The sequence below is a fragment of the Leptidea sinapis genome, chromosome 1, assembly GCF_905404315.1.
Source record: "Leptidea sinapis chromosome 1, ilLepSina1.1, whole genome shotgun sequence".
In the NCBI taxonomy this organism is placed as follows: Eukaryota; Metazoa; Arthropoda; class Insecta; order Lepidoptera; family Pieridae; genus Leptidea; species Leptidea sinapis.
In genome coordinates this window covers 19,283,972-19,310,190 of record NC_066265.1, presented here as the reverse complement: position 1 = coordinate 19,310,190, position 26,219 = coordinate 19,283,972, and the positions used below count along the sequence as shown (strand labels likewise).

The following is a 26,219-nucleotide window of genomic DNA, read 5'->3' as shown; positions in this document are numbered from 1 at the left end:
AATATGGACTACGGCAAATTAGTGAAGCTCCGAGTGCTAATTTAATTAAAATATGGGTACAGCGTTTTGAAGAGACTGGTTCAACGTTTAACCAGAAGCAAAAGGTCGTCCAAGAACATCTAGGACCGACGACAATATTGAGAGAGTTATGCAGTCTGTACGAGGAGATCCACAAATGTCTACTCGCAAGAGATCGTCTGTCTTACACTTATCGAAACGAAGTTTAATCTTGGATCTTAAACTGCATCCTTACAAGCTGCAGTTAACACAAGAATTGAAAGAGTCTGACTTCGGAGCAAGGCTCGCATTTGCTAATGAAATGCTTAATCGATTTTCCAATTTTGACAATATCCTTTTCTCAGATGAGGCCCACTTCCATATCAATGGGTTCGTAAACCGTCAAAATTGTCGTTACTGGAACGGTGAGAATCCCAAACTCAAGCACCAGAAACCACTGCATAGTCCTAAAGTGACAGTATGGGCAGCAATCTCTGGTAGAGGAATAATTGGACCGTTTTTCTTTGAAAATGCGCGGGGGCAAAACGTCACTGTTAATACCGAACGCTATGTTGCGATGTTGGAAGGTTTTTTGGCTCCAGAGCTTGAAAATTCAAGAATAGTGAATTCTAGGACTTGGTTTCAACAAGACGGAGCTACCTGTCACACATCAAATGACTCCATGGCGGTTGTGAAACAGATGTTCCCTGGCAGACTGATTTCGAAAAGAGGTGATATCCCATGGCCCCCACGTAGTCCAGACGTGACGCCTCCTGACTTTTTTTGTGGGGATACCTCAAGAACAAAGTCTACAGCAATAATCCGAAAAACATCGATCAGCTCAAGGAGAATATCCGTGGTGAAATGGCAGCAATTACACCAGCATTACTGAAGAAAGTTTTTAATAACTTCCGTTTGCGATTAGAGGAGTGTCGTCGTAGAGAGGGTCATCATTTAGACGATGTTATTTTAAAAAAATAAACTTCAGTTATTTCTTAATAATACCTCAGTTTTATATTTTAAATATGCACGTTCTATTGCGCCATCCTGTACTATTACTCGTCTAGCAATACGTCCTATTCACGAATTAATATGCATTTACATATTAAAATTCATGAAGTTAAGATATCCTAACAATTTCCTATGCTCCTCACGTATTTCTGAAATATATCTTATTCAACCGCACAAAATATTACCTAATATTAGGGGCTACAGTATGAAATTGTCGGTTTGTACTGAAAAATTGAAAGTCGTTTTTTAATTACACATATTTATTTTATCAAAATAATTACCATTATTATCTTATACATTTCTGCCATCTAATAGGATGGTCATTTATGCCTATGTGATATAACTGTAGTAATCGCGATTCGATAAACTGTGTGAAAGCATTTTGTACTGCCTCCTGAGAAGAAAACTTTTTATCGCGTCAAAAATTGTCCAAATCACGAAAAGAATGGAAGTCCGTTGGAGCAAAGTTTGGCGAATATGGAGGGTGATGAGTGGTTTCTAAGTTCCTGTAGAGTTTTAACGGTTTCTCGTCCTGTATGAGGTAACATGGAGCAATAATGGTGACTTCAACATTCTTGCTCCATGATAACAGATTCAACTGTGTCGGTCTTCCACGTGGTTCGTTCTTCAAATCAAAGTTTCCATCACGAAAGCGTTTAAATCAAAATCGCACGGTGCGTTTAAATCAAAATCGCACAGTGCGTTCATTAACAGTCCCCTCTTCAACCGAAACATTGATATTGCGAGCTGTTTTTGCCGTGTTAGTTCCGTTTCGAAACACGTACAGTAAAAGCTCTTTATTCGCGGGGTATATGTTCCGCAAATATGCCGCGAATACAGAAACGTTGAATAGGGAATGGTAATTTATATGGGTTTATAAGGGATACGTTCCAAGGTGACAAAATAAAAAACAAACATATAAAATAACAATTTAATTGAAGCTTTTGACTATACTTATTAACTATTATCTTCAGGCTTAGTAAACGGTTTAAGGAATTTTGTAATTTTTTCTTGCTTGGCAATTTTTAAAAGGTCCTTCACTTCAAACTGATATTCAGCACTGGCATTAGCAATTTGCCTCTCAATAATAATACTTCGTTCCATAGACGGATCAATTTTCATAAAGAAATCACAAAGCTCATTTGCCATTTTTAAGCCTTCACTAAGATTTATCAGAATTAAATGTCACATTTCCAGTGGTTGTTGAAGCCTCATTGAAGAATCAATGGGCTCTGAATTTAACATTTCCTCCAAGTCGGTTTCAGTCAAATCTTCATCTTGCGTTTCAAGTAACTCCTCAATGTCAGTTGATTCTATCTGTTCGTACCCATCTCGTCCTATTCCATTCGCAATTTCGGCTATGTTGGAATTCTTTTTATTATTATTCATGTACTATGTACCGATTACATCCGCGAATAAAGAATGAAATCTTTAGCCGCGAATATAGGAATTGGGTCACAATTTTTTAATCCGCGAATAGTGAAAACGCGAAGGTAGCGCGAATATAGAGCTTTTACTGTACTCAAAAATCACTAGAATTTTCGAAGTATCCATCTTTCTTGTTAAACTGCTGAATTTAAAAAAAACAACTGAAAGTCGATAATTGAATGTTGTCATATCATTTTTTTAAAGAAGAACTACATAGTATCCACGTGAAAAAAAAGTTTCACTTAAAAATCTCAAACCATGAAGGTTCTATGTCAATTCGAAGTACATATTACAATAAAACGGCAATTTAATTAAATCATACTTTAATTCCAATTATTTATAGCACCGTGCTTGCAAGGCTCAAGCCCTCTCTTTAAAAAGTGACCTCAATTTTTGCCTGAATGTATGGGATTATTTCCTGATGTATTAATTATTATGCCTGGATGTATCCTTTCAGAAACGGAGAATGATCAGGAACAAAGACAGAGTGTCTCACCAGAACCCAGTGGGAGTGGATCCAATGAAAGCAGTGCTATGGAAGGTATTTCAACATTTTTTAAATATTCAATACTCAAGTCGCCCTGAATCGCAGATATTTGGAACAGAAGGACAATCTGCTTAGTTTTTGGTAAGTTATCACCACCATTATCACTCACCGCCTTAGCGTGGCTCTACCGGATACACCTTGTTTCAATTTCATTTAATCGAGATTCAATTCGGTTACGTTAACTAATCTTTGACAGTATCTCGATTTACCATTATTTTCTCTTTGTTCGAGTGATGCTGTTATGTTCGCGTCCCCCGCCACAACTCCCTCGGCAGGTAATAATAGACAATAATGAAGTCTTTTGTCAATTAAAGAGCCTTATGCATCGGACACGCGCAAAGCGTCAACCAACGAAGAGACAGAAGTAGCGCGGAAGACAAACAACCACAAAGCCTTCATTGGTCGACCCTTCTTCAACCTTATTCTTTAAATAGGACACACATTCATTTATTGATTGAAATAGACGTCGGGGCCCGTTGGTTCTTTCTACCAACAGTGCTCCGAGTGCCACGTGTTCAATTTCTCGGCAGGGGCTGGGGAACCGTTTTAACAAGAACCCCTCTAACAAGCACTTTTTTTCTTTTATTCATTTATTCTCCTGGGGTGGACAGAGACACGGGGATGGCGCCCACCTATTAGTTAATTTTATTCTCGTAAGCCATGGTATGTCAGGGTTACCTAAGCCGACCACCACGCTCGCTCTAAATCTAGCCAGGTTGGCTTTTCCTTAAATTTAATACTACACTATATGTAAATCTAAATTATATATATTATTAAGTTCTAATCAATGACGTTCTATACATTTGGACATATCATTCGCAGTCTGATAACGGAACGGCAAAAGTATGCTTAAAGACAATGTAAGCACACTTTTCTCCTTAGTCGTGTGTCAACTGTGGGTCAATCAACAATCCTAAGTGTGCTGTAAAAAGTGCTAAAATAATACAAATGGTGTGACTTATCATCGGTAAGGTTATTTTATTTGTATAAGATTGATATGCAAAAAGCGTAAGTAATTTAATAAAAACGAATATTTTTTCATTAAATATGGTACAATTATTGACAAGTCCCCAGACAAGACCCGCTTTTCAGAATGGGACAGATGAGAGGACACAGTCAGAAATAAAAACAATAGAGTCGCTTTTTTTAACCGACTTCAAAAAAGGAGGAGGTTTCTAATTCGTCGGTATGTTTTATTTTATGTTTGTTACCTCAGAAGTTTAGACTGGGTGAACCGATTTTGATAATTTTTCTTTTATTTGATTTTTTTTTTAATTTTTTTATTGAAAGCTGGTGCTTCTCGTGTTGTCCTATGGCAACCATGAGAAAACCATAAAAGTCTTAAATTTGCTATAAGTATGTGCGCAATAAATTTACGAATAACTCAATATCGTGCCAACCGATTTCGATAATTAGTTTTTTTATTTGAAAGGATATACTAATTAGCTTGTATAAAAATACGCAATTATTTTAATACTTTTTAGTGCATATTATATCTATTGTTTTGAATAGTATTTTCAAAGTTGGTTATTTTTTTGTTAAAATTTTTTAAAGGCCTAGTGAACAATGATTACCAATATTGTATTTTGTGTAATAACGGCTTACAATAACGTGATCAATTACATACTAGCGCTATTTACACGTTACCACGAAGTATTGTTACCTACTGATAATTGATACTTATTTACGAACGAATGAAAGAGTCTAGGCTCTAGTTGATAGCAAGAGAAAGATTTGGAGAAATTTAGAAACCAAATGAGCATATTTATATTTCACCACTTAGTATTTAAGTTTTTTAGATTAAACCACTTTTAAAATTTGACAAAATCTGTCATACAAATATATGTTGATCTCCGTTTAAACCAAAAAGATACCCTGGAAAAGATATGTAAGTCTAAAAGACAAATTTTATTTCATTCAAGAATCCTATCATTTAAATAACCAGTTTAACTAATTATTTTATGTGAATAAAAATATTATATTTGAGTATTACTTTCTCTCATTAAAGGTTACCTTAACATATTAAATCCAAATCCCTTTAGAACGTAAAGAAGTAACAAATATAAACACAAGCCAATAAATAAACATACAAACTTTCCCCTCTATAATATGAATGTGATTTTTGATTAAAAACTTAAAAAACCTTTGACGTAAAAAAAGACTGAACAGATCGTGATCGGAAAATAGGGACAGACTGACGAACGAAAAACTTAAAGTATTTTTTAAACCCAGGTGAAAAAGAGGGTTCCTCTTTTTCGTCTGGGTTTAAAAAAATACCTAACTGCTACTCCACTGATGTTACTGTCCAAATCGGGTTCTAAATTCAAATACGTAGCTGAAACTGTGAATAGTGTTTACATTGCTGCCTATTGACCAATAATATTTTAAAAAACTGGAGTAAACGCAGAAATGTATAGACATAGCAGTCGAAGTCTTTCACGATTGACTTCAAGTCATATTATGATGTCATTTGTTGCAAGTGCCATATTTCGGCTTTGATTTTGTATTAGATGCATTGTCTATATTATGTATAGAACGTCATTGTTTATAATAGATACCTCAAAAGAGTAGAACCAACTTAGATCTTTTGATTGTCAACTTAACAAAAAGTAATTAATCGACTATTAAACTTTGAAGACAGTAAATTAATTGTAACTTTTATTATTATTAGTATACTATCAACTAAACTGAAAATGTAATTTAACTTTCTCATTGAATTAAAGTACGTAGTAATTAAGTATGTATTAACTTTGTTTCTTGTATCCTTTTGTTTAATTTCTTAATTCTAGAGAGAAAGAAATTTTGTTTGTGTGTATCAATACCAATAATAAATCAACAGGCGACCTCCTCAACATCTGTTTTTAAAGGTATGATTTAGGGAATTAAGCACTACCATTCATTCTTTCCTGCATTTCTTTTTTGAAGGTGTTACAACCTTAAATATAGAGTGCCTAACGCATTGCCGAAATTTAAATATTCCATTGACATTTGAATTTTTTATATAGGTGAACAATCGCGCCGTTCAGTTCCGACAACAGGCTCAAGAAGGCGGTTTATTAAAACAAGATGTGCATCACGTAAGTGTGAATTATAATTATAAGTAATACGTTCTATTCACAAATCAATATGCATTTTTAGGCCGACCGTTTATCTGAGCCCTCGCCTGCGGGGTACAGGTGTGCGGGGGTATGACGACAAAGGGGACTGAGACAGGTGCGGGCGGCGGGGGCGCTTAGTGCCCCCGCGCCCCTGTACCCCGCAGGCGAGGACTCAGATAAGCGGTCGGCCTATACATATTAACATTTATGAAGTGAAGTTATCCTAACAAAACCAACATTTTGTGTATATTTGCGTTATATGCATTGGGCATAATCTATGTTAGTCAGAATTAATGTAGGTTTAATTTGAACGTACATACACTGGTTTAAGTGTGGTGATCATTTAAAATCATATAGTCAGTTGTTCAAATGATAAATAGCTGTCGGTTTAAGTCGGTGCACTCCACCATTATAATGGCAACACAGACTTAAAGGCTTGCAACGCATCTCTGGACCGCTGGTGTTGCAGATGTCTATGGGCGATTGTCACCACCCATCACGTTAGCCTCTTGCCCGTTTGTCTCCTCCTCGTTTGGACGACCTCTATAGCCGAGTGGTTAGCGATCCTACTTACTAAGCTAGAGGTCCCGGGTTCGAATCCCGGTAGGTGCAAGCATTTATATGATGAATGTTTGTTTCCGAGTCATGGATGTTTAAATGTATTTATTTTTGTTTATATGAATTTATGTATGTTTAAGTAAGTATATTGTATTAAATATATCGTTGTCTTGTAACCCATAACACAGGCTATATATGCTTAATTTGGGGCAAGATAATTTGTGTAAAAAGTGTGTTACTATTACTATTATATATTTAAAAAAAAGTATCATAATTTAAAATATGTTGTTTCTGTGTCTAACACTACTTTCAGTTTACTCTATAATATAAATAATAATTATTTATTTTTACATAGTAATACTAATCAAATTGAAACAAACTTACGACTTCAATTGTACCTGGATACCTAGGCATATTATCTTTTAATTATTATTTATATGCTTGAAATAATGTGTATTCTTCTGTGCAGATTTTTCGCTGCCATCATTTGCAAGCTCACGAAATGTTTATCAAAGGATTCCTCGAAGCACAACTTCCAGAAATGAAGCAGTTGACGAAGTTCAGATTGACGACGATGGTGAGTAATATAATATTTCCAAAAGTTACGTTATACCAGACTACTAAATATAACAAGCCGAATTCATTTTTTATGAAACCATCATCGCCTACTCAAATAAATAGTATCATAAAAACACTAAAAAATACAAATAGCAAGCCAACAAGCTGGGTTTGATGAAATTTGTACCAAAGCAGTAAAATATGTATCTGATATAATATCGCCAGTTTTGTGTCATATTACAAATATATGTGTAGAGAATGGTGTATATCCAGATAATTTAAAAACTTCAATTGTGAAGCCACTCTTTAAAAAACAAGATAGGGAAGACATGGACTATTATAGACCAGTTACCATACCAATTTTCTCAAAAATAATAGAAAAGTATATTTGTAATAACTTAAACGATTATTTTGAAAATAATGAAATATTAACCGAAAAGCAAAAAGGCTTTAGAAAAAATAAATCAATTAATTTAGGAATATACAATTTCTTGAAGGAAGTCATTACTAATGTAGATAAAAGAAAGAGAAAAAGCTTTGACTATATCGACCATCAAATATTATTGGATAAGCTAAGCGTGTACGGGGTTAGAGGAAACAGCTTATCACTTCTAAAATCATAACTAACGGGGAGGCAACAAATGACACAAATAGCGAGGTTAGTACGGCATGATAAAACAGAAACACCATATATATCGGAGTCAAAAACCGTAACCACTGGAGTACCGCAGGGAAGTATATTAGGTCCATTGTTGTTCATAACATATACAGGGTGTCCCGTAATCAGTGGACCAACGGGATACCCGTGATAGGGGTGGTCATCATCTATCGAAAACACCAAATTTTACTGTTCTAGGGCCAGTAGTTCAAAAGATATGATTTTTTAAGCATTATTTTGAAAATTCTACCCTTATCAACACAAAAGTTGAAAAAAAATATTTTTTATTTTTATTTTGCCCTGTTTCTTAACTTAAGGTGGCTGAGGAAACATGTGTCTTCACAATTAAATCCATTTTTGTGAATAAATATTGCCAAATTAAAAATTAAAAACCAAAACATGCGCAAATATCAAATAACTAAATTTGCAACGTGATGTTTGAAGCAAGCTAGTGCAAAAAAAATGTATGACAGCCTTGCGGACCATTATTTAAAAAACATCTGCAGTTCATACTGATTCCAAAAAGGTATAATTAATCATTATTGTGAAACAATAAAAGACAATAATTATTTTAAATCAACATTAGATAGCAATTTCTTGGCGGAATTTACAATAAAACAAAAGTAAATAGTTAGAATTTTTTTATTTATTTCTTATAATAAATGTTCGAAATGTCTTCCTCTTACTCTAAGGCATAGCCGGCATCTTCTTATAAAATTTCTTTTTAAACTTTTTAACGCCCTTTCATTATTTTTGACTTTTTCACTCACCACATTCAGTTTTTGTCTTAGCTGTCTTTCGTTATCGTTAACGGTTTCATATACGGATTCTTTAAAATATCCCCATAAAAAATAATCCAATGGATTAAGATCAGGTGATCGAGCTGGCCATGGGATTGTACCTCCTCGTCCAATCCACCTACTTGGGTAAGACTCGTTTAAATATTCCCTCACTTGTCTGCAATAATGAGCGGGTGCGCCATCATGCTGTAACCACATCCTCTCACATACCTCCTGTGGTACATTTGCTAATAAATTACTTAAGTCATTTCTTAAAAATTGCAAGTACCGAGCACCATTAAGCCTCGGTGGGAGCTCAAATGGACCAATAAGTTTACCATCTAAGATTCCAGCCCACAAATTGACTCCAAACTGGTGCTGGAATCTATCTTCTCGTACAATACGTGGATTCACAACAGCCCATTCATGTAAATTATGAATGTTAAACACTCCAACTCTTTTAAAACACGATTCATCGCTCCATAATATTGAATTGAAAAATAGTGGATCTTGTCGGCATCGGCGAAGCATCTCTGCACAAAAATCTATCCTCCGTTGATAATCAGCAGGTAATAGTGCCTGCACTCGTTGAATATGATAAGGGTATAAACTGTTTCTTTTTAAAATGCGATGTACTGTTGTTTTTGCTATACCAGTACGTCTTGAAATACGACGAACACTCGTAGAAGGTTCTTCTGTCACTTCGGCCAGTATTTGAAGTTCATCGACTCTTCTAGGTCTTCCCACGTTGTTTGCAGCTCCGGGAATTCTGCCTTCTAAATACGCGTTATTTACACGGAGAAAAATTCGATGATCCGGATAGCGGTCGCGATTAGGATAGCGCTCACGATACGTACGGGCTGCTTGCCGAGCGTTTGCATTACACAGACCGTAAATAAAATACATCTCAGCATATTCACGAGGAGTATAGGTATTAGGCATTTTATAAAATCCGGGCAAACAGTATCCAAATCACAAAGACAAACAAGGTCCAATTCAAGCGTCAGTCACCAAAAAAAAGAGTCGTAATGGTAGCGAAGTAAAAAACACGTGTGCAGCTACGAGCTATGAGCAAGTCTCTGATGAAACTAAGAATAATTTGAAAAATTAGGGTGTGGGGATCATAGGCGTCGGCCAATAGGACCCCGTAAACGAAAAAGGTACCTGAGCGAGAAAGAGATAGCATATTGTGTTATCTCTCTCTCGATAACAAAATAATTCTCAGAATAGATAGCGCTTAAATGTTTCTCGCAATTGGAGTCTAAAATTGGTTATTAAGTTATTTTTTTTGTAAAATGTAATATTGTTATACCTTTTTGGAATCAGTATGAACTGCAGATGTTTTTTAAATAATGGTCCGCAAGGCTGTCATACATTTTTTTTGCACTAGCTTGCTTCAAACATCACGTTGCAAATTTAGTTATTTGATATTTGCGCATGTTTTGGTTTTTAATTTTTAATTTGGCAATATTTATTCACAAAAATGGATTTAATTGTGAAGACACATGTTTCCTCAGCCACCTTAAGTTAAGAAACAGGGCAAAATAAAAATAAAAAATATTTTTTTTCAACTTTTGTGTTGATAAGGGTAGAATTTTCAAAATAATGCTTAAAAAATCATATCTTTTGAACTACTGGCCCTAGAACAGTAAAATTTGGTGTTTTCGAGAGATGATGACCACCCCTATCACGGGTATCCCGTTGGTCCACTGATTACGGGACACCCTGTATAAACGATTTCCCTACGGTAACCAACCATGAGATGATTTTATTTGCTGACGACAGCACAGTGATATTTATAGGTGAAAATTTAATTTTTTTTGAGAGTGACATTAATAATACTATAGGCAATATTATAAACTGGTTGACATGTAACAATTTAGTCATAAATCTTGACAAAACTAGCATAATGACATTTGTAAATAGACGCAATAAGATAGCATTGAAAATGTTCAATTTTCAACTTAGATAATTAATGAATTATCTAAGTAAAAAAATATCTGAAATAACACAAACAAAATTTTTAGGCCTACATATTGATGATTGCCTAAATTGGAAAACCCATATTGAAAATTTGTGCATGAAGCTAAATAGATTTTCATTTGCATTGCACATGCTGTCTAAAGTAGTAAACCAGTCCGCAGTGTTAGTCGCTTTTAACGCATATGTCACATCAAATATTCGGTACGGTATCATATTTTGGGGAAATTCCACAGATAAGGATAGAGTCTTTAAATGTCAGAAAAAATGTATAAGAGCTATATTTCATTTAAGCCCTACTGATTCCTGTAAACCATATTTTGATAAATTTAAGATACTTACTTTCCCGTGCCTATATATATATGAAGTGCTAGTATTCATTAGAACAAATGATCAACTATTCAGTTACTCTGATAGTAAACGCAGAAAAAATGATATTATGAATAATTTGGTTTTTATGTTGTATGTTTTTCACGGTAAACTTAGAGTAAGAATTGTAAAATATTATTTTTGCATGCCTACCCGGCAGATTGTTAGCACCTATGATTATAATGGAACACCAATGTACCCACTCAATCTATGCAATTAAATGACTTGATTTGATTTGATATTATTGAAAATTTTAGTAGATTTTAATGTTTTTTTTTATAAATCAACTTAGATGTGGCTAAAAGCCATTGTGCACAGTTTCAACAGCAAAGTACAAACCCGGTTTTCAAATTGTAATTAATTTTAAATTAAAATTTACCAGTTCATCTTTTTAAAATTATTTAAATGTTTTACATATTTGTGTAAATTAAAAATAAAAATTTTAATGCAAGAAAAAAATTACATGCCGGTGACACGGCGCTGACTGAGGGTAGTTTAAACTAATTAAAACTAGTAAGCAAGCAACCATTTGACAACGAGGACAAATCGTTGCCAATCCATGAATCGTGTGACCAGAACTTGTATTTATACCAAACTCGAGAGTTATTATAAATTTTTCAAAAACAGTTTTTAAAAATTATTTTTATATAAAAAAATAGTGGAATCATTTTGATTAAAACTAAAATTTATTTTAAATTTTAAACTAACAATTTTAGCTTACTAGTAAAATACAACTTTTAAGATAACACTATTTGAAAACTTAACTGAAATTATTAGTGGCTTAAGTAAATATCTTATATCTTTGGGACTAGCCGAGCGGCAACATGTTTGATACCCAAGTAATATCGACTCGTGAGACACAGAATGTTCAGTAGCTATCTCTCTCAAACTTTAATAAGGATTTTCAGTCACTATTCCCTTCACTTTTACAATGTCAACTTCAATTGAATATGTTGATGGTGATGAGAGGCATACCTTTCAGTATATTTCGACCGCTTTTGAACGATCTACGTACGTACGTGTTTTTGATAAGGTCGATTCACTGTAAGCCTTTTATAATATTTCCAGTGTCTCCGAACTCAAAATTTCATTTCTTTGTCATTAATTATTAAATTCGTAACACACTAGATATGATCTAACTAAAAACAACACTGTATTTAATCTAAATTACAGATACAACACAAATTCCGCACTAAAATGTATAGTTGTGCCAATCTAAGAACAATACCAAACTGAATTTAGTACCTTATGCAATTAATAATCCCTTCCGGATCCTTTTTTTTGACTGAATGTATACCTTTTATTGTAAGGTTTTTTATTTAATCAGTAAGTAACCTTCAGTACGCATGTCAGTATAGTACTTGTCCATTTTATATAAAACTAGCTGTGACCCGACAGACGTTGTTCTGTTCATTATAAAAAAAACTCTTGCGGATGGACGCTGACCTCTACTCGGTGAAAAGAATATTCCTACCAAATTTCAAGTCTTTAGCTCTAATGGTTCCAGAGATATCGTGATGAGTGACTATATACGCGAAAATCTCTTATATATAGATTCTAAATATCTCCTTTATTTCAGAACAAGAAAATGATGAAGAACCAGAACGGAATTTCTCACCAGTAGAAGAACTCGGCGGTTCCAATGAACACAGAGCTATTGAAGGTACTTCATAGTTTTATTAATTGGCGTCAGCAAACGCCGGTGATTCGAGTGTGTTAAAATGTAGATGATATTTAGTTGTGATGTATCAGATCATGTGTCAGTTGAAACTATTTAGATATATTACACCTTCTCGACACTATCAACAATATACCAGTCAAATAAAATTACGGCTTTAAGTATAAAATTGCTGTTTCGTTCTTAATTTAATCGAAGTATTTATCCTTGTCATCTATCGGCTGCTCCCAATATACTATCTACAGATAGAGATAAATTACTACCTTCTACTCTCAGTAATTAGATGTCAATAATCTGAAGCTATCCCAATATACCCGATAAGTCATACTTACCGCCTTATATTGGGACGCGTGAATTGCAATTTCTATACAAACTTTTATCGCTGGTAAGTTATACGTCCTCCCAGTGACGGACACCGACGGATAAGGTGAGCTACCGTCGATAAGATGCACAGAAAAGTCAACGATAGTTACGATTTTTATCTCAAGTAAGAGATCGACTGAATATTGGTAACGGCCGTATATCATTTCTGCCATCGAACGGGAAAGGGATCTTTTCTCTCTTGTATATTTTAGTAGTCTTGTCGTATTTGTTGTTAGGCATTTTCTTGGTTCAGTTTTAGATATTTACATTAAATTGTATTCGGGTTTTTATGCTGTTTTCTACCCAGTTGTATTTTACGTACCCAACTTCTTTGTGTTAGATTGAATTATCTGTGAATGTACCAGATAGTTAGTTATTTGTTCTAAACGATGTTTCCCCAGCTTTACATTTCCTGGGCCTCGTCTTGGTCTAGACTTTTTTTGGTTGGTTTGCTTCCTGTTCTAATAAGTAGTTTAGTAATTATCAATATGTTGATCACGGAAAAGTTAGTGAAGTAGGTATTTCTGGTAGTCATTATAAAATCAATTTGATTTCTTGAGATCCAGATCGATATGTTTTTCTTGAACATAGGATAAGTTATGATGGTTAATATGGTAAGTCTTATAGAAACATAGTTATGTCAAATATAGTTATATTATTAGTTAAAGTCCAATGCTATCTGTCGATAAGTTATTGAAATGTAAGTAAGCGTAAAGGATAGATTTGTCTACCTTTAGTAAGTTAAACAAAGGATAGTTAGTTAGGTTGTTGAAAAGGGCCGTTAGAATGCAAAGTTAGTGATATGTTCTCCCTTTTTCTACTTCTAGTTTTGTTACCATATGTGTATACAGAACATATCAACAACAATACTGTCATAGTACCTTTTTTTCTCCTGGGCGTCTATCCCCGATTTGACCATTTCAGTCTCCCATTATTATAAGGTTTTTATGGCTATGCTCTTGGATCGCATTGTTTCGATCAAGGTAGAGTTTATATATAATGGATTAGATTGTTCGATTGGAGAGTATATTTGTAGAATAGACCATGGGTTTTTATATCCAGGTAATTTCAAATTCAGCATAGCAATACATTCCGGAATAACTGCAAATCCTTCCTAAACTATGCGACCCCATCAAGGACCGGACTTAGGGAAGGCACTGGTAATTAATGTAGGTATAAGTAATTGTTAAAGAAATCACTTCGAAATATGAAGCATTTATAAAATTTCAAAATACATTCTCTCAAGTCATTACTTTTCAGAATTAGTTCCTATTAAAGTGATTGATATGCTCTCTCTGATACAGATCAGACGGTGTAATAATGCAGTGTATGCTTTTTTTCATAATCAATGGGCTCTGTTCCTGGCTAGAAATATTTTATATCAAAAATCCAATGATGCAGTTTTGAATTTCATCAAAATCTTAAAGTAGTTTGTAGGATTCCTCATAGTTTCGAGTTTGGCCATGCACGCTCACTTAAAAATATCAATGTATTGTCATTTTGTATCATTATATTTTTATTTTATTTTATTTGGAATACTGACAGTGTTACAATAACTTAATTACCATACAATAGTGTGAACATTTTACACCATTTAATAGTTTTCGCATATTGTTTCTAATAACACATAGCATTATACAGGTACATCTTTTTTTTATACAAGTATTATATAAAATATGTTAATAATTACATAGGTATTACATTTATTATGTTCAAAGAGAATTTAACCACTTTGTTCAATTTTACGTGAAATCAAAAATCATGCCAATTCTTCTCATTAAAGCTTAACTTTTGCAATGTGATATGTAATGATGTAAATACGTAGCTCATAAAATTCATAAAAAATAAATAATTTAAAAGAAATCTACTTATTTTTATATAAGTAAAATAACTAATTATCAAAGTACTACCAAATCTTTTACTTAGGTATTCGGTCGTATTTGATGTCAAAAAGTGAATATGCGTTGTAAGTCAAATTTCATTAGTAATTAAATTATCTTTATTGTTTAAGTGGAACCCACAGCTAGTGTAAATCTTGAAGACGAGATCGTCGAGATTGAAGACGAAGATGGAGTCATCAACATTAGTGAGCACGACACTGCTGATGTGGCCACGGTATGATATTTTTCAATATTATGTAGCTCCACTGCCAATTTATCATTACATCGGTATTGTTACAGAAATAGACCATTAGGATTATTTTTTATTATAAAAAGTACTAAAATATAGTAGTAGGTACAACATACCTGGTTGCGCCAATTAGCTTCATTGCGTAGAATATAAGGGCTAACTTGGATCGCGACGAAACTTTTTATTTAATATTTTGAGCTCTTCATAATTTATATAAATTTGAAAAGAAGTTGTGTCTGTGGTGTAATAAAGTGAAGGACGTCCTTGCGAGGCCTGCAGAAGATATCAAGGTTAGTCCCTGGAAGTTTTCTGCATTGAGCTAATTGGTATTACAAGGAGACGAACCCCTCGACCTTTTTTTCCATACAGTGCACTCAAAATAATCTTTTAGATTACCCATCGCGACCATTTTTGGTCCTTCGAGCCGGATCCTAAATCCTTTTAATATCCTTAGTAAGAAGACTTATTCTGTATATAGTGTTCACAATATGTTTCTTAATTTTATTATAGTTTAGAATATGTTGTCTATAACAAATATAAAATATCTTCCACGGTTGAAATTCGCATGGGTTGGTGGTTATTACATAATATAGAATTAGGGAATATTTCGTTATTGCAGATAAGTTTGAACTCGCATATGATCATCTTTCACGCCTACAAAACACACACGAGGAATTAGTAACAACTTAAGTCTTTGCCTCTCTCGTGATACGTCAGCAAAATGATGACGAGGAACAGGTCTAGCTAACCCTTGTGGAGCTAAAAACGTACAAGGGTCAGTATGTACAGCTTCTAAGAGAAAGGGACGACAATGAAATCGAGGTTATAGACATTATGAATAAAAATAAAATTTCAAAGCTGATCTATATCAATTGCACTTAGAAAAATAGAAGATGTTAGTTGAAAAACACAAACTTGCTTGCAATAGTCAATTGGTTTGAGCAGTATAGAAGTGAATATGAGAAAACCTTAGAGCTGGTGGTAAAACTACAGTCCCAGCTATATGAGGCTACACAGCCTCTGTTATCTCTATGTTTTTGATCTTATAACATTAAATTTCGAGAGTACAGTCCCCAATTGTTATGGGAGTAGGTGTGACATGGACATTTGACAACCTTCGTCTTCTCCATGTTTATTTTGAGACCTACTCTTTGGGAAGCTGTATAGAGGCCATCGAGCATATGGCCTAAGTCTTCCATGATCACTGCCATGATTACGATGTCGTCTGCGAATCGAGGGTGAGTGATGGATTCGCATAGGAGCATACAACGGCTTTATAATATGTAATCATGATATTTTCTTGTGTATGTGAAAAAAAAATTTAACGAAAAAACAATCGACTTCAAAAAAACTATTCCAAAACAATAGATATAATATGCACTAAAAAGTATAAAAATAATTGCGTATTTATATACTATCTAATTAATTAATCTAATTCTAGTTATTATTATTATTTTCTCTTCTCAAGGTGACGAGCGCAGTTGTAGTGTAGCGCTCAGAATCTCTTGCAACACCAGAGGAATCACAGGAGCGTTGCCGGCCTTTAAGGAAGGTGTACGCTTTTTAAATTTAATTTAATAATAACTTTTTCTATACTTCTGTGGACCAGTATGACTTGTATTTTCATTTATTTCATATATATGCAAACCATACTGTAAAAAGACTACACCACTGGTGATGTAGACGCGGGCCATGCGGGAAATTGTCGATTAGGGCCGAATGAAACTAGTGTATTCTATCGAGTCCTTTCTTGAGAATGTCACGGAATGTGGTAAAATGAACCTTGTCTGATTTAAACACCCAAAAGACACAAGTTTGCGCATTTACTACAAAAAATCCTCATGTGTCGTATCACCGCTCTTCGACAACATCTCAAGCAAGGCCGGACAAGGTCCGGCCACATATGGAGTATTGCTGTCATCTCTGGTCTGGCCCACAACAGCATCACCTCGATCCATTTGACCACGTACAAAGCAGACTGGCATCCAGTGCTCTGTGAATGGCTCACTTGGCTTTGCGTAGAGACGTCGCTTCATTGATTTCTGCCGCCGAATTCCACCTTGGCACGACACGCCCTAATTAATAAGAAAATATTATAAATGGGAGAAGGAGGATTTGGAAAGGGCGTTGTAGGCATTACTAAGGAAGGGTATGAGTTTGAACAAGAGATCTGCAAAATCTTTCTGTTATAAAACCAAATACATACATACTCAGGCCATAAATACTGTTACAATTCAAAATAAACAAACATTTGAATTTGGAATCTGTCATTTTCATATGATTGTTCATTGAGATTTCTCGTTTTGGCGCCAATACATTGTACAATATTTTGCGATATTAAAATGGAGTGGGGTGATAAAGAGAACTGAATCGCTGTGATTGCATTAGTAGGTATGGAGCCAAATGCAATTTTAAAATTCTACATACGCTTGGTATTAGTAAAATGCTTGTGTACCGGGCTATTAATAGGTACAATGAGACCTCCTCTGTTTTTGACAGGAAAAGATTTGGCCGTCCACGTAGTGTTCGAATGAAAAAGGTGGTCAAAGCAGTAAGGGAAAGAATTCGAAGAAATCCTGTCTGAAAGCAAAAGCTTTTATCCCGGGAGGTGAAGATAGCACCTAGAACCATGTCGTGTATTTTAAAAGATGACTTAGGACTTGCAGCCTATTATAGACGTACATAAAAAAGAATAGGGTGGTAAAATCGAAACAACTACTGAAGTGGTATGCAAAGGGAGGTCACAGAAAAATTTTGTTTACGGGGGAGAAATTTTTTACAATTGAACAACATTTTAATAATCAAAATGACCCTATTTATGCTCAAATCTCTAAGGAAGCTTCCAAATTAGTTGATAGAGTGCAAAGTGGGCACTATCCGACTTTAGTGATGGTTTGGTGGGGAAAGCTATGAAGGAGTGACTAAGCCATACTTTTGAAAAAGGTATCAAAACATCGGCACAAGTGTATCAAGATACCATTCTTGAGAAGGTAGTGAAGCTCCTTAATAACACCATGTTCAATAATCAAAAATGGTCCTTCTAGCAAGACTCGGCGCCGGGTCAAAAAGCTCGGTCTACGCAGTATTGGTTTTTTTTTCTTTGTTTCAGTATTTATGGCAAGAAATTATTGCCAATGATTATATAACTATACATAAAGGAGGACTCACTACTGTCGACTTAGAATTGGAAAATGTACCAGTCAAACACGTTTTAGACTTAGAAAAGACTTATCTTTGATGTGACACAGCAGAGGAACATAAAATATCTCATAAATTTAATACTTAAAAGCAAAAAAATATCTGTCTCAGCTTGGTTTTTCTTGGATTTAAAGGCCGTCCTGAAAGCGTGTCCAATATTATATAAGCCTTTAGTATATAAAATCTTATGATATCTATGACCTTAAGAGATAGACATAATATGCCCTCGTGTACTTTTCTGTAGATCAATATAAGATACACAATTACACCATACATTAATTTGTTATAATATCTCAAAGGGTTTAGACATCGTTTTCGTTGAAAGCTCTCGTACGACTTATTTTTTTTTCGACACCTCCAACAAATATCATTAATGTATATAAAACCTTAACAAATTATGTACTTAAACATTCCTCGTGGACTATGCTATCCATTGGTGAAAACAGCATGAAAATCGGTGCAGTAGGTTTTGAGTTTATCGCGAACAGACAGAGAGACAGACACGGCGGGGGACTTTGTTTTATAATATTTAGTGATAATTAAACGAAGGTGAATTGAACGCTCATATTACTTGAGAGAGGCCGCAGCGTCTTACTATAGATAAAAAAAAATTCGGGTGCGAAATTTTTTTCGACCAATTTCCCTGCCACATATCCAATGGCGAATAATTGATTTACCTAAATTGGTTGAGTATTATTCAGCAGAAATTGTGGAATTTTAAAATTAAAACTACAAAAATTTCATTGGAAAAATAGAAACAGATGTTCTCTCTTTTTAATATTAGTGTAAATAGATTCTTAATAATAGCTTTACAGTGAATAGTTGTCACCATAATATTGTAGCGGCGTTAATTGAAAAAGGAAAACGTTATGAGAGAATTTATTGACGCACGGTTTGACAGTTCTGCTGTGAAACAATTTCATTACGACAGCAGGGTGCATAGGGTACTTTTTGATGTTATGATATATTATTGACAAATTCATATAAAAACATTGTTTTATTTATTATAAACAGAACAACGTCTGTCGGGTCAGCTAGTCTATATATATAAAAATGAATTGCTGTTCGTTAGTCTAGCTAAAACTCGAGAACGGCAGGACCGATTTGGCTAATTTTGGTCTTGAATTATTTGTTGAATCTTGAATTATATGAAAATACTCGAAATTAAATAAAAACAACAACTTTGTTTTTCCTTTGATGTGTCGTTAAGAAATCAAATTGAAAGAATAGTTTAAAATGAATGACTAATTAGAATCTTTATATCTTTCTAACTTTCACAGCTGGGTCAGCTAGTATTATATATAAAATTATATAAAGGAGTGTTTATTGCTTGCGGCTAAGGAACTTTTGCAGTATAACGAAAAATTTTTATCTACTTACATAATGAAAAAAAAAAAAAAAACCGACCACCGACCATGACGTATTAAAAAATACTTACTAAATCTCGTTCAAACCAATTTTCAGTGAAAGTTTGCATGGTAATGTATAAAATACAAAAAAATAATAATTTGAGTTTCAGTTCTAATTAACTATGGGGAACCCCCAAAATTTAATGTTTTTTTTTTTCTATTTAAGCGTGAAAATCTTGATGCGTTTCACAAAATACTTGTACTTCCCAAGTTTCAACAGTATAGTTCTTACATTTTGGGAAAAAAGTGACGCGTGACATACGGACGGACAGACAGACATGACGAATCTAAAAGAGTTCCGTTTGTTGCCATTTGGCTACGGAACCCTAAAAAGAAAGATATCGACTCTTGAATAGTATCGTATACATAATTAATATTTTTAGTGATTACTAGCTGACCCGACAGACGTTGTTCTGTATATAATAAATAAAATGATGTTTTTATATGAATTTGTCAATAGTATATCATAACATCAAAAATTATTTCATAAAATATGCACCCTGCTGTCGTAATGAAATTGTTTCACAGCAGAACTGTCAAACCGTGCGTCAATATATTCTCTCATAGAAATTATGTATGGACACATCACGGAAAAACAAAACGTGTACTTGGCTTGAGGCACTATTGTGCCTCCGGATTTGTTGTTTTTATTTAATTTAGCAGCATTTTCCTATTTATTCACCTTTTAAATCTTCCGTGGACTTCCACAAATAATTCAAGACCTAAATTGGCCAAATCGGTCCAGCCGTTCTCGAGTTTTAGCGAGACTAACGAACAGCAATTCATTTTTATATATATAGATAATAAAACGAACTGACGTCAGTTGTTAAAACACAGAGCTTTGCATCATTTACAACTAAAATGAGAGTGTAAGCATTTAAGAGTACCTACCTATCTTAGTAAAACAAAATAATAAGACATTGTACAAATATTATTGTTTTGTGGTCTCGTAAACACGATTACTGGTTAAGCGGGTTTGCAAGTACCTACCTTCCTTGCACATATTCAGTTTATTTTTATCTTACGTTCAAAGCCAAGGTAATACGATAAGTAGTTCGTATTTAACATTGCGAAGTATAGTTTTGCGCATCGGTTACTGTTATTTTTTAGTTTTGTTTGATTATTATCACTAATTATTAATCTATACAGCATACAAGTGCATAAAGTGTTCGGATAGTACCTACTTAGTGAACGCTTTGTTTAAAAGAACGGAGGTAACACATATTTTAGCAACACGTACCCCCTTATTCATAATAGTCTGCTAACTTAAAGCATTGCTAATTCTCACACTGTCTTCTTCTATTGACCTAAGTCAGAATGAGAAAAAACACTCCTAAGCAGCTGTTTAAAGTTAGCGCACCATTATGAATAAGGGTGTTATACTTTAAAACTTTTTAGCGCACCGAGCACTTCCGCGCCATCGAGGGTAGGTGCAGTAAATATATACATTTTTGAAACATTATTCAAAAACCAAGGAGGTATTGTATGTGTAATATTATTAATGTTTGTTACGTGTCTACTACGACGTAAATGGAACTATTTGGATTTTTTGGTTATAGTTTTAGATTGGGAGGACCTTATAAAGAAATTCATTTGATGATGAGGTTTTTTTTGGTTTTTTCAACTACAATTCGAGTATTTGTGTACAGAAAGTATTACATTAAATGGAATTTATATAAAAGGTCACAAAATATGGCTGCCGGAAATTTACAGTGATAAGTATGTAGCGGGTGTTTTTAAGATAGATAAGTTACTACAACCAACCAATATTACAGGGTTCCAATGAAAGCGTTCCAGAAAACAATTTCTATTGAACTGATCTGGTGAGGTAGCTAACAGGTAGGCATCGGTATTCCTCAATGAATCCATGCAAACAATCTGTTTTAGAGCTTATTAGAATGGTCATGACGAGCACTACCTGTTTATGTAAATAAAATGTGTAATGCGTAAAATGAAAAAGATACCGATTTAAAGATTCGTAACTAAAATAAAATAAATATTTTTTTCAACTTTTAACGAACTTAATTGCTACCTGAGACCAATATATTTCGCATAAACATTGCAATAAACCTATTGTCTTAATATTCTAATATGTGATTGACGGTGTTTGTTTTAAAAAAAAGTTTTTAGTTCATAAGCGCGTACACCTTATTCCTCTGGTGTTGCAAGAGAATATGGGCGGCGGTGATCACATAACACCAGGTGACCCGTACGCTAGTTTGTCCTCCTTTTCTATAAAAAAAATAATAATTTAAGTGTAACTTATGTAACTGAGAAGAGTGCTCATGTATATTACAATTATGTTATACAGCAAATACCTGACATCCCGCCGGACGGACAGCAGCAGCACACGCAGCGCAATAAGAAGAAGAGAGATGGTACTTATTTGTTTGTTTGTATGTATTAATAAAGAGAACTAATAGACACGTAACTTGAACTTATCATCAGAGGAATTATGACATTTAAATGTGCATATTCTGTTTTTCATTTCAGTATATTTGTGAAATTTTGCTTTATTTTTATTATACATTTATGTATTTATCTATCTCTTTATAACTCAAGAACGGTTTGAACAATCTTGATGAAAGAGAGAAAATGAGCTCATGATTACCATAAACACACACACTCACGACATTTTCCCGTCGGGGTAGACAGAGACAACAGAATACCTCTTGATTGTATCCTTACAAACCTCACGAGCTTCCTCTATATTCATTACTCTTTTAGATATATGCTCGCCAGTTCCGGGTGCTTCGGACCTTTCCTTTTCTCAAAACGTCCCCAATTTGGTCAACGAATGTTCTACGAGGTCTCCCGCGACCGACTTGCCCACACACACTTGCCTTATATATATATGATACGTCATTCTTTCTTCATTCGCTCCACGTGCCCATAATAATTGCCATAAAGTGTATACTTCCAGTATATTTTAATAACAATTTAATTAGCTTCGGTTAGGTCGGCATAGTTTTATTTTATTATTTTTAAGTGTTCACGTCTATCTATTAGTCGCTTCACGTACTATTAACCCCTAATACCGTAATTCAACTTCAAGAGGCACAGTTAGTGCCCCGACCTACCGTGCCTCTTGAAATTTATTTATTTATTGGGTTTATTTACAATCACTTACAATAATACACACAAATATAAAAAGTAGAACTAAAAACTAGGTACTAAATTTAGTGATTACTCACAAATAAACACAGCATGCACAGAAATAATTAATTTTAGGTATTATATAGAATAAGTTACGAGTTAAACATTTTTTTAAAATTAATGGTCATTTTAAAGATGGCCTTTCTTTGTAAGAAGAAATTTTCTTGGCTTTACGGGCACTAAAAGCCACATGCCACAGAAATCGCTTCTGAATACGTTCCAGTCTTAGGATATGCGTAGCATAGAAAGGACGCCAGACAACTGAACCATACTCCGAGATACTCCTAAGCAGACTGAAATAAAGGAGCTTTTTTATTTTTAAGCTTTTAAAAATATTTGTGTTACGTATAACAAACCCGAGCATTTTAGAAGCACGTTTTACTATGTTTTCTAAATGGGGAAGAAAAGTCATTTTTTTTATCGAAAGTCACACCAAGATCCTTAATAACTTCCAAAGTCTCTGAAGTATGTTCTTTTATATGGTATTTGTATGTAACATTGCTCGATTTTTGAGTTATTTTTACTTGGTAAAATTTTTCCTTATTTAAATTTACACTATTAATTTCACACCATTGCATAAGTCTTTCTAAGTCCTCCTGAAGAAGCCTACAATCAATCAGGGAATCAATCAATTCAAGTCATCAGCATAAATGTACACAGAAGATGTCAAAAAATAATTGAATACCTATATACCAATTGGGACCTAAATGTGAGACCTGAGGGATGCCAGATGTAATTTAACATACATTAGATTGAAATTATTAGCAACAACAAAGAATGAGCAAGCCTGTAAATATGATTTCAACCAAGTAAGGAGAGAGCCAGTAAATCCATATGCTCGTAATTCACAGAAGAGAATATCATGTGGGACAGTATCAAACGCCTTAGTAAAATCGGTATATATTACATCTACTTCCTTACTTTTATCTATTGCATTGATTATACATTCAGCAAAAGATACCAGATTCGTGCATCAGATCTAGAACAAGAAAATCCATGTTGATCGGAGGAGACATAATTCTTCATATGGTTCTGAAACAAAGGATAAACAGTACATTCAAAAACCTTAGCGAATATGGTGAAGTTATTATTATTATGATTTAAATTCTTTTTCATAACGTAAATATATACAAATTACATCCTCGTACAATTAGTATTTAAAATTTAATCACTCCTTGTTGAAATTTTTTGTCAATTAAAATTATTTTATATTTCAGATGATGATGACATTAGAGAGTCCGCGTCTGTGAAGGACTTTAATCAGGTATTATATTTATTTTAGAGCTAGTCACTACCAGCCGTCGCTCCCTATTTTTATGAAAAAGTTGCTACAATACATATGTTAAATGATATCACAGAAACTGTTGCGCCTGTTGGAGTGCCCCGTGTGCCTGGAGTGGATGGAAGCGCCGCTGCCGCAGTGCGAGCGAGGACACCTGCTGTGCCGCCGCTGCCGGGCGCGCCTGCCCTCGTGCCCGCTGTGCCGCACGCCCTTCTCCAGCGTGCGGAACCGGGCCATGGAGGCGGTCAGTGAGGCGCTCGTGTGTTAGCCGTTTGATAGTCCTCGGTCCGCGCACGTGGTAACACTAGTTGCGTGCAGGTCGCCGAGCTGGTGCGCTACCCGTGCCGCCACGGCTGCGGGCGCGAGACCCGGCTGCGGCGCCACGCGGCGCACGAGGCCAACTGCCCGGCGCGCTGGTACCACTGCCCCGCCCACGCCTGCTCCGCCAGGGACCCGCTGCCGCTGCCGAGCCTGCGCGACCACTTCCTGGTGAGTCCCTAGCTCCGACGCCGCCGCATGTTATGCCATTTTAATGAGCATGACGAATCGTGCTATGACATACGTATACGAATACCAATGTGTTTAAAGTGATTTGTAAGGAATTCTCTAAAATTCAGATTATAGATGGCCCTTATCCCTTTGTGCATAACAAATCATCATTGGAGGCCTTTGTTCAACAGTCGACGTATTCCGGCAAAACAAATATTGTTTCGAGATTAGCTGCTTTTCCCCATAGCAAAATTCCATATGACATAATTCTATGGAAACGCTATGCTAGTAACAGATTTTTTTTATTCTTCTGATAGCAAAATTAGCAGCACTGACTATATTTGAGGTTGCCCCAATAATATGAGCACCCCTTTGCAGATTTTCATCCCGTGAAAGTAGAGTGTACAAGTTGTAAAGTAATATTTTATTTCTTGAAACTAGGGAGAGTTCAATATTTTTTTACTGGCGTTAAGTGACAAATTATTCACCCATTTTCTTTATTAATTATATTATATTATTCAAACCATTTAGATATGTTTTCTGAGGACTGGTTTATTATGTTATATTATTTAAATTCTGTGACTTTTCAATATTTAATAATAATAACTGTATTTTCCCAATTATTAAAATAATAGTATTACAAGTTAAAAGTATGTTTATAAATTATATTATGAAATATTTACATACAGTACAGGCAGCAAAGACAGCTAAACTAGTATGAACTGTATTTCAGCTGCCAGTTACTTCTCGGTACCGGACATAATTACCTACATAGTCAAATCAAATTATCAAAATCAGATAAAATAAAATTACTTGTTGTATTGATTGTCTTTCAATATTATAAACTGATGAGGCTGCAAATGGCAAATCATTAATGTAGACGAGGATTAAGAAACGTCCTAGGATTGAACCCTGAGCAGCTCCTGGCGAATGTTCATTATTAATTACTAATTTTTGAGTTCTATTAGATTAGCTAAACATCCATCCTATATATTTTCAAATGTCACAGCAAAAACATCCGACATGGATAAAGGTCGGTCGTCCTCAGAAGATGCACATCAACTTGATACCTGAACAAAACGAGACGTGGATACTGATGTGTCACGAAGAGTTATTCCATCTGAAGGTGGACGCCCACCAGCGTCATGGCGTCGTCTTAACCGTCGCATACATCGGGCCCATGTCGAAAGCCAAGAAGTTCATTTATGAGGTAACACTTATAGTATCTTATCAACCAGTCTGCACTCAATTTTGTCGGAGAATTAACGCTTTATAAGTGCATTTTATTCATTGTTCGTTGTCACCAGTGTTTATGAATTAAATATCGCTTCCATCGCAACTTACAATTAATATCTTAAAAATTATCCAGAAGAGATCCAACCTGAGCACTGGGGCAAGTCCCAGTTCGTAAACTCAAATTTAAATACAAGTGGTCGAGAATAGGTAAGAAACGACCAATCTGTCATGATTATTTTCGCTTGAATCCAATACGTAGTTATGAGTAATTGGCGACCACTCTCTCTTTGTCTCG

General features: G+C 34.6%; 1 protein-coding gene across 6 annotated transcripts in view; it reads left to right on the top strand.

Moving 5' to 3' along the window:
* LOC126970416 (uncharacterized) overlaps positions 1 to 26,219 on the top strand; it is a 45,951-nt gene that overhangs the window by 17,531 nt on the left and 2,201 nt on the right. For 5 of the 6 annotated variants that reach the window (XM_050816310.1, XM_050816292.1, XM_050816281.1 and 2 more), the window contains 10 exons: positions 2,894 to 2,977; positions 5,989 to 6,060; positions 7,109 to 7,216; positions 12,563 to 12,646; positions 15,036 to 15,139; positions 22,073 to 22,139; positions 24,135 to 24,181; positions 24,276 to 24,443; positions 24,518 to 24,688; positions 25,698 to 25,898. In XM_050816310.1, the coding sequence (XP_050672267.1) occupies positions 2,894 to 2,977; positions 5,989 to 6,060; positions 7,109 to 7,216; positions 12,563 to 12,646; positions 15,036 to 15,139; positions 22,073 to 22,139; positions 24,135 to 24,181; positions 24,276 to 24,443; positions 24,518 to 24,688; positions 25,698 to 25,898 (1,106 nt within the window). The remainder of the gene's footprint in view (positions 1 to 2,893; positions 2,978 to 5,988; positions 6,061 to 7,108; positions 7,217 to 12,562; positions 12,647 to 15,035; positions 15,140 to 22,072; positions 22,140 to 24,134; positions 24,182 to 24,275; positions 24,444 to 24,517; positions 24,689 to 25,697; positions 25,899 to 26,219) is intronic. The other variant, XM_050816301.1, reaches the window with a different exon arrangement.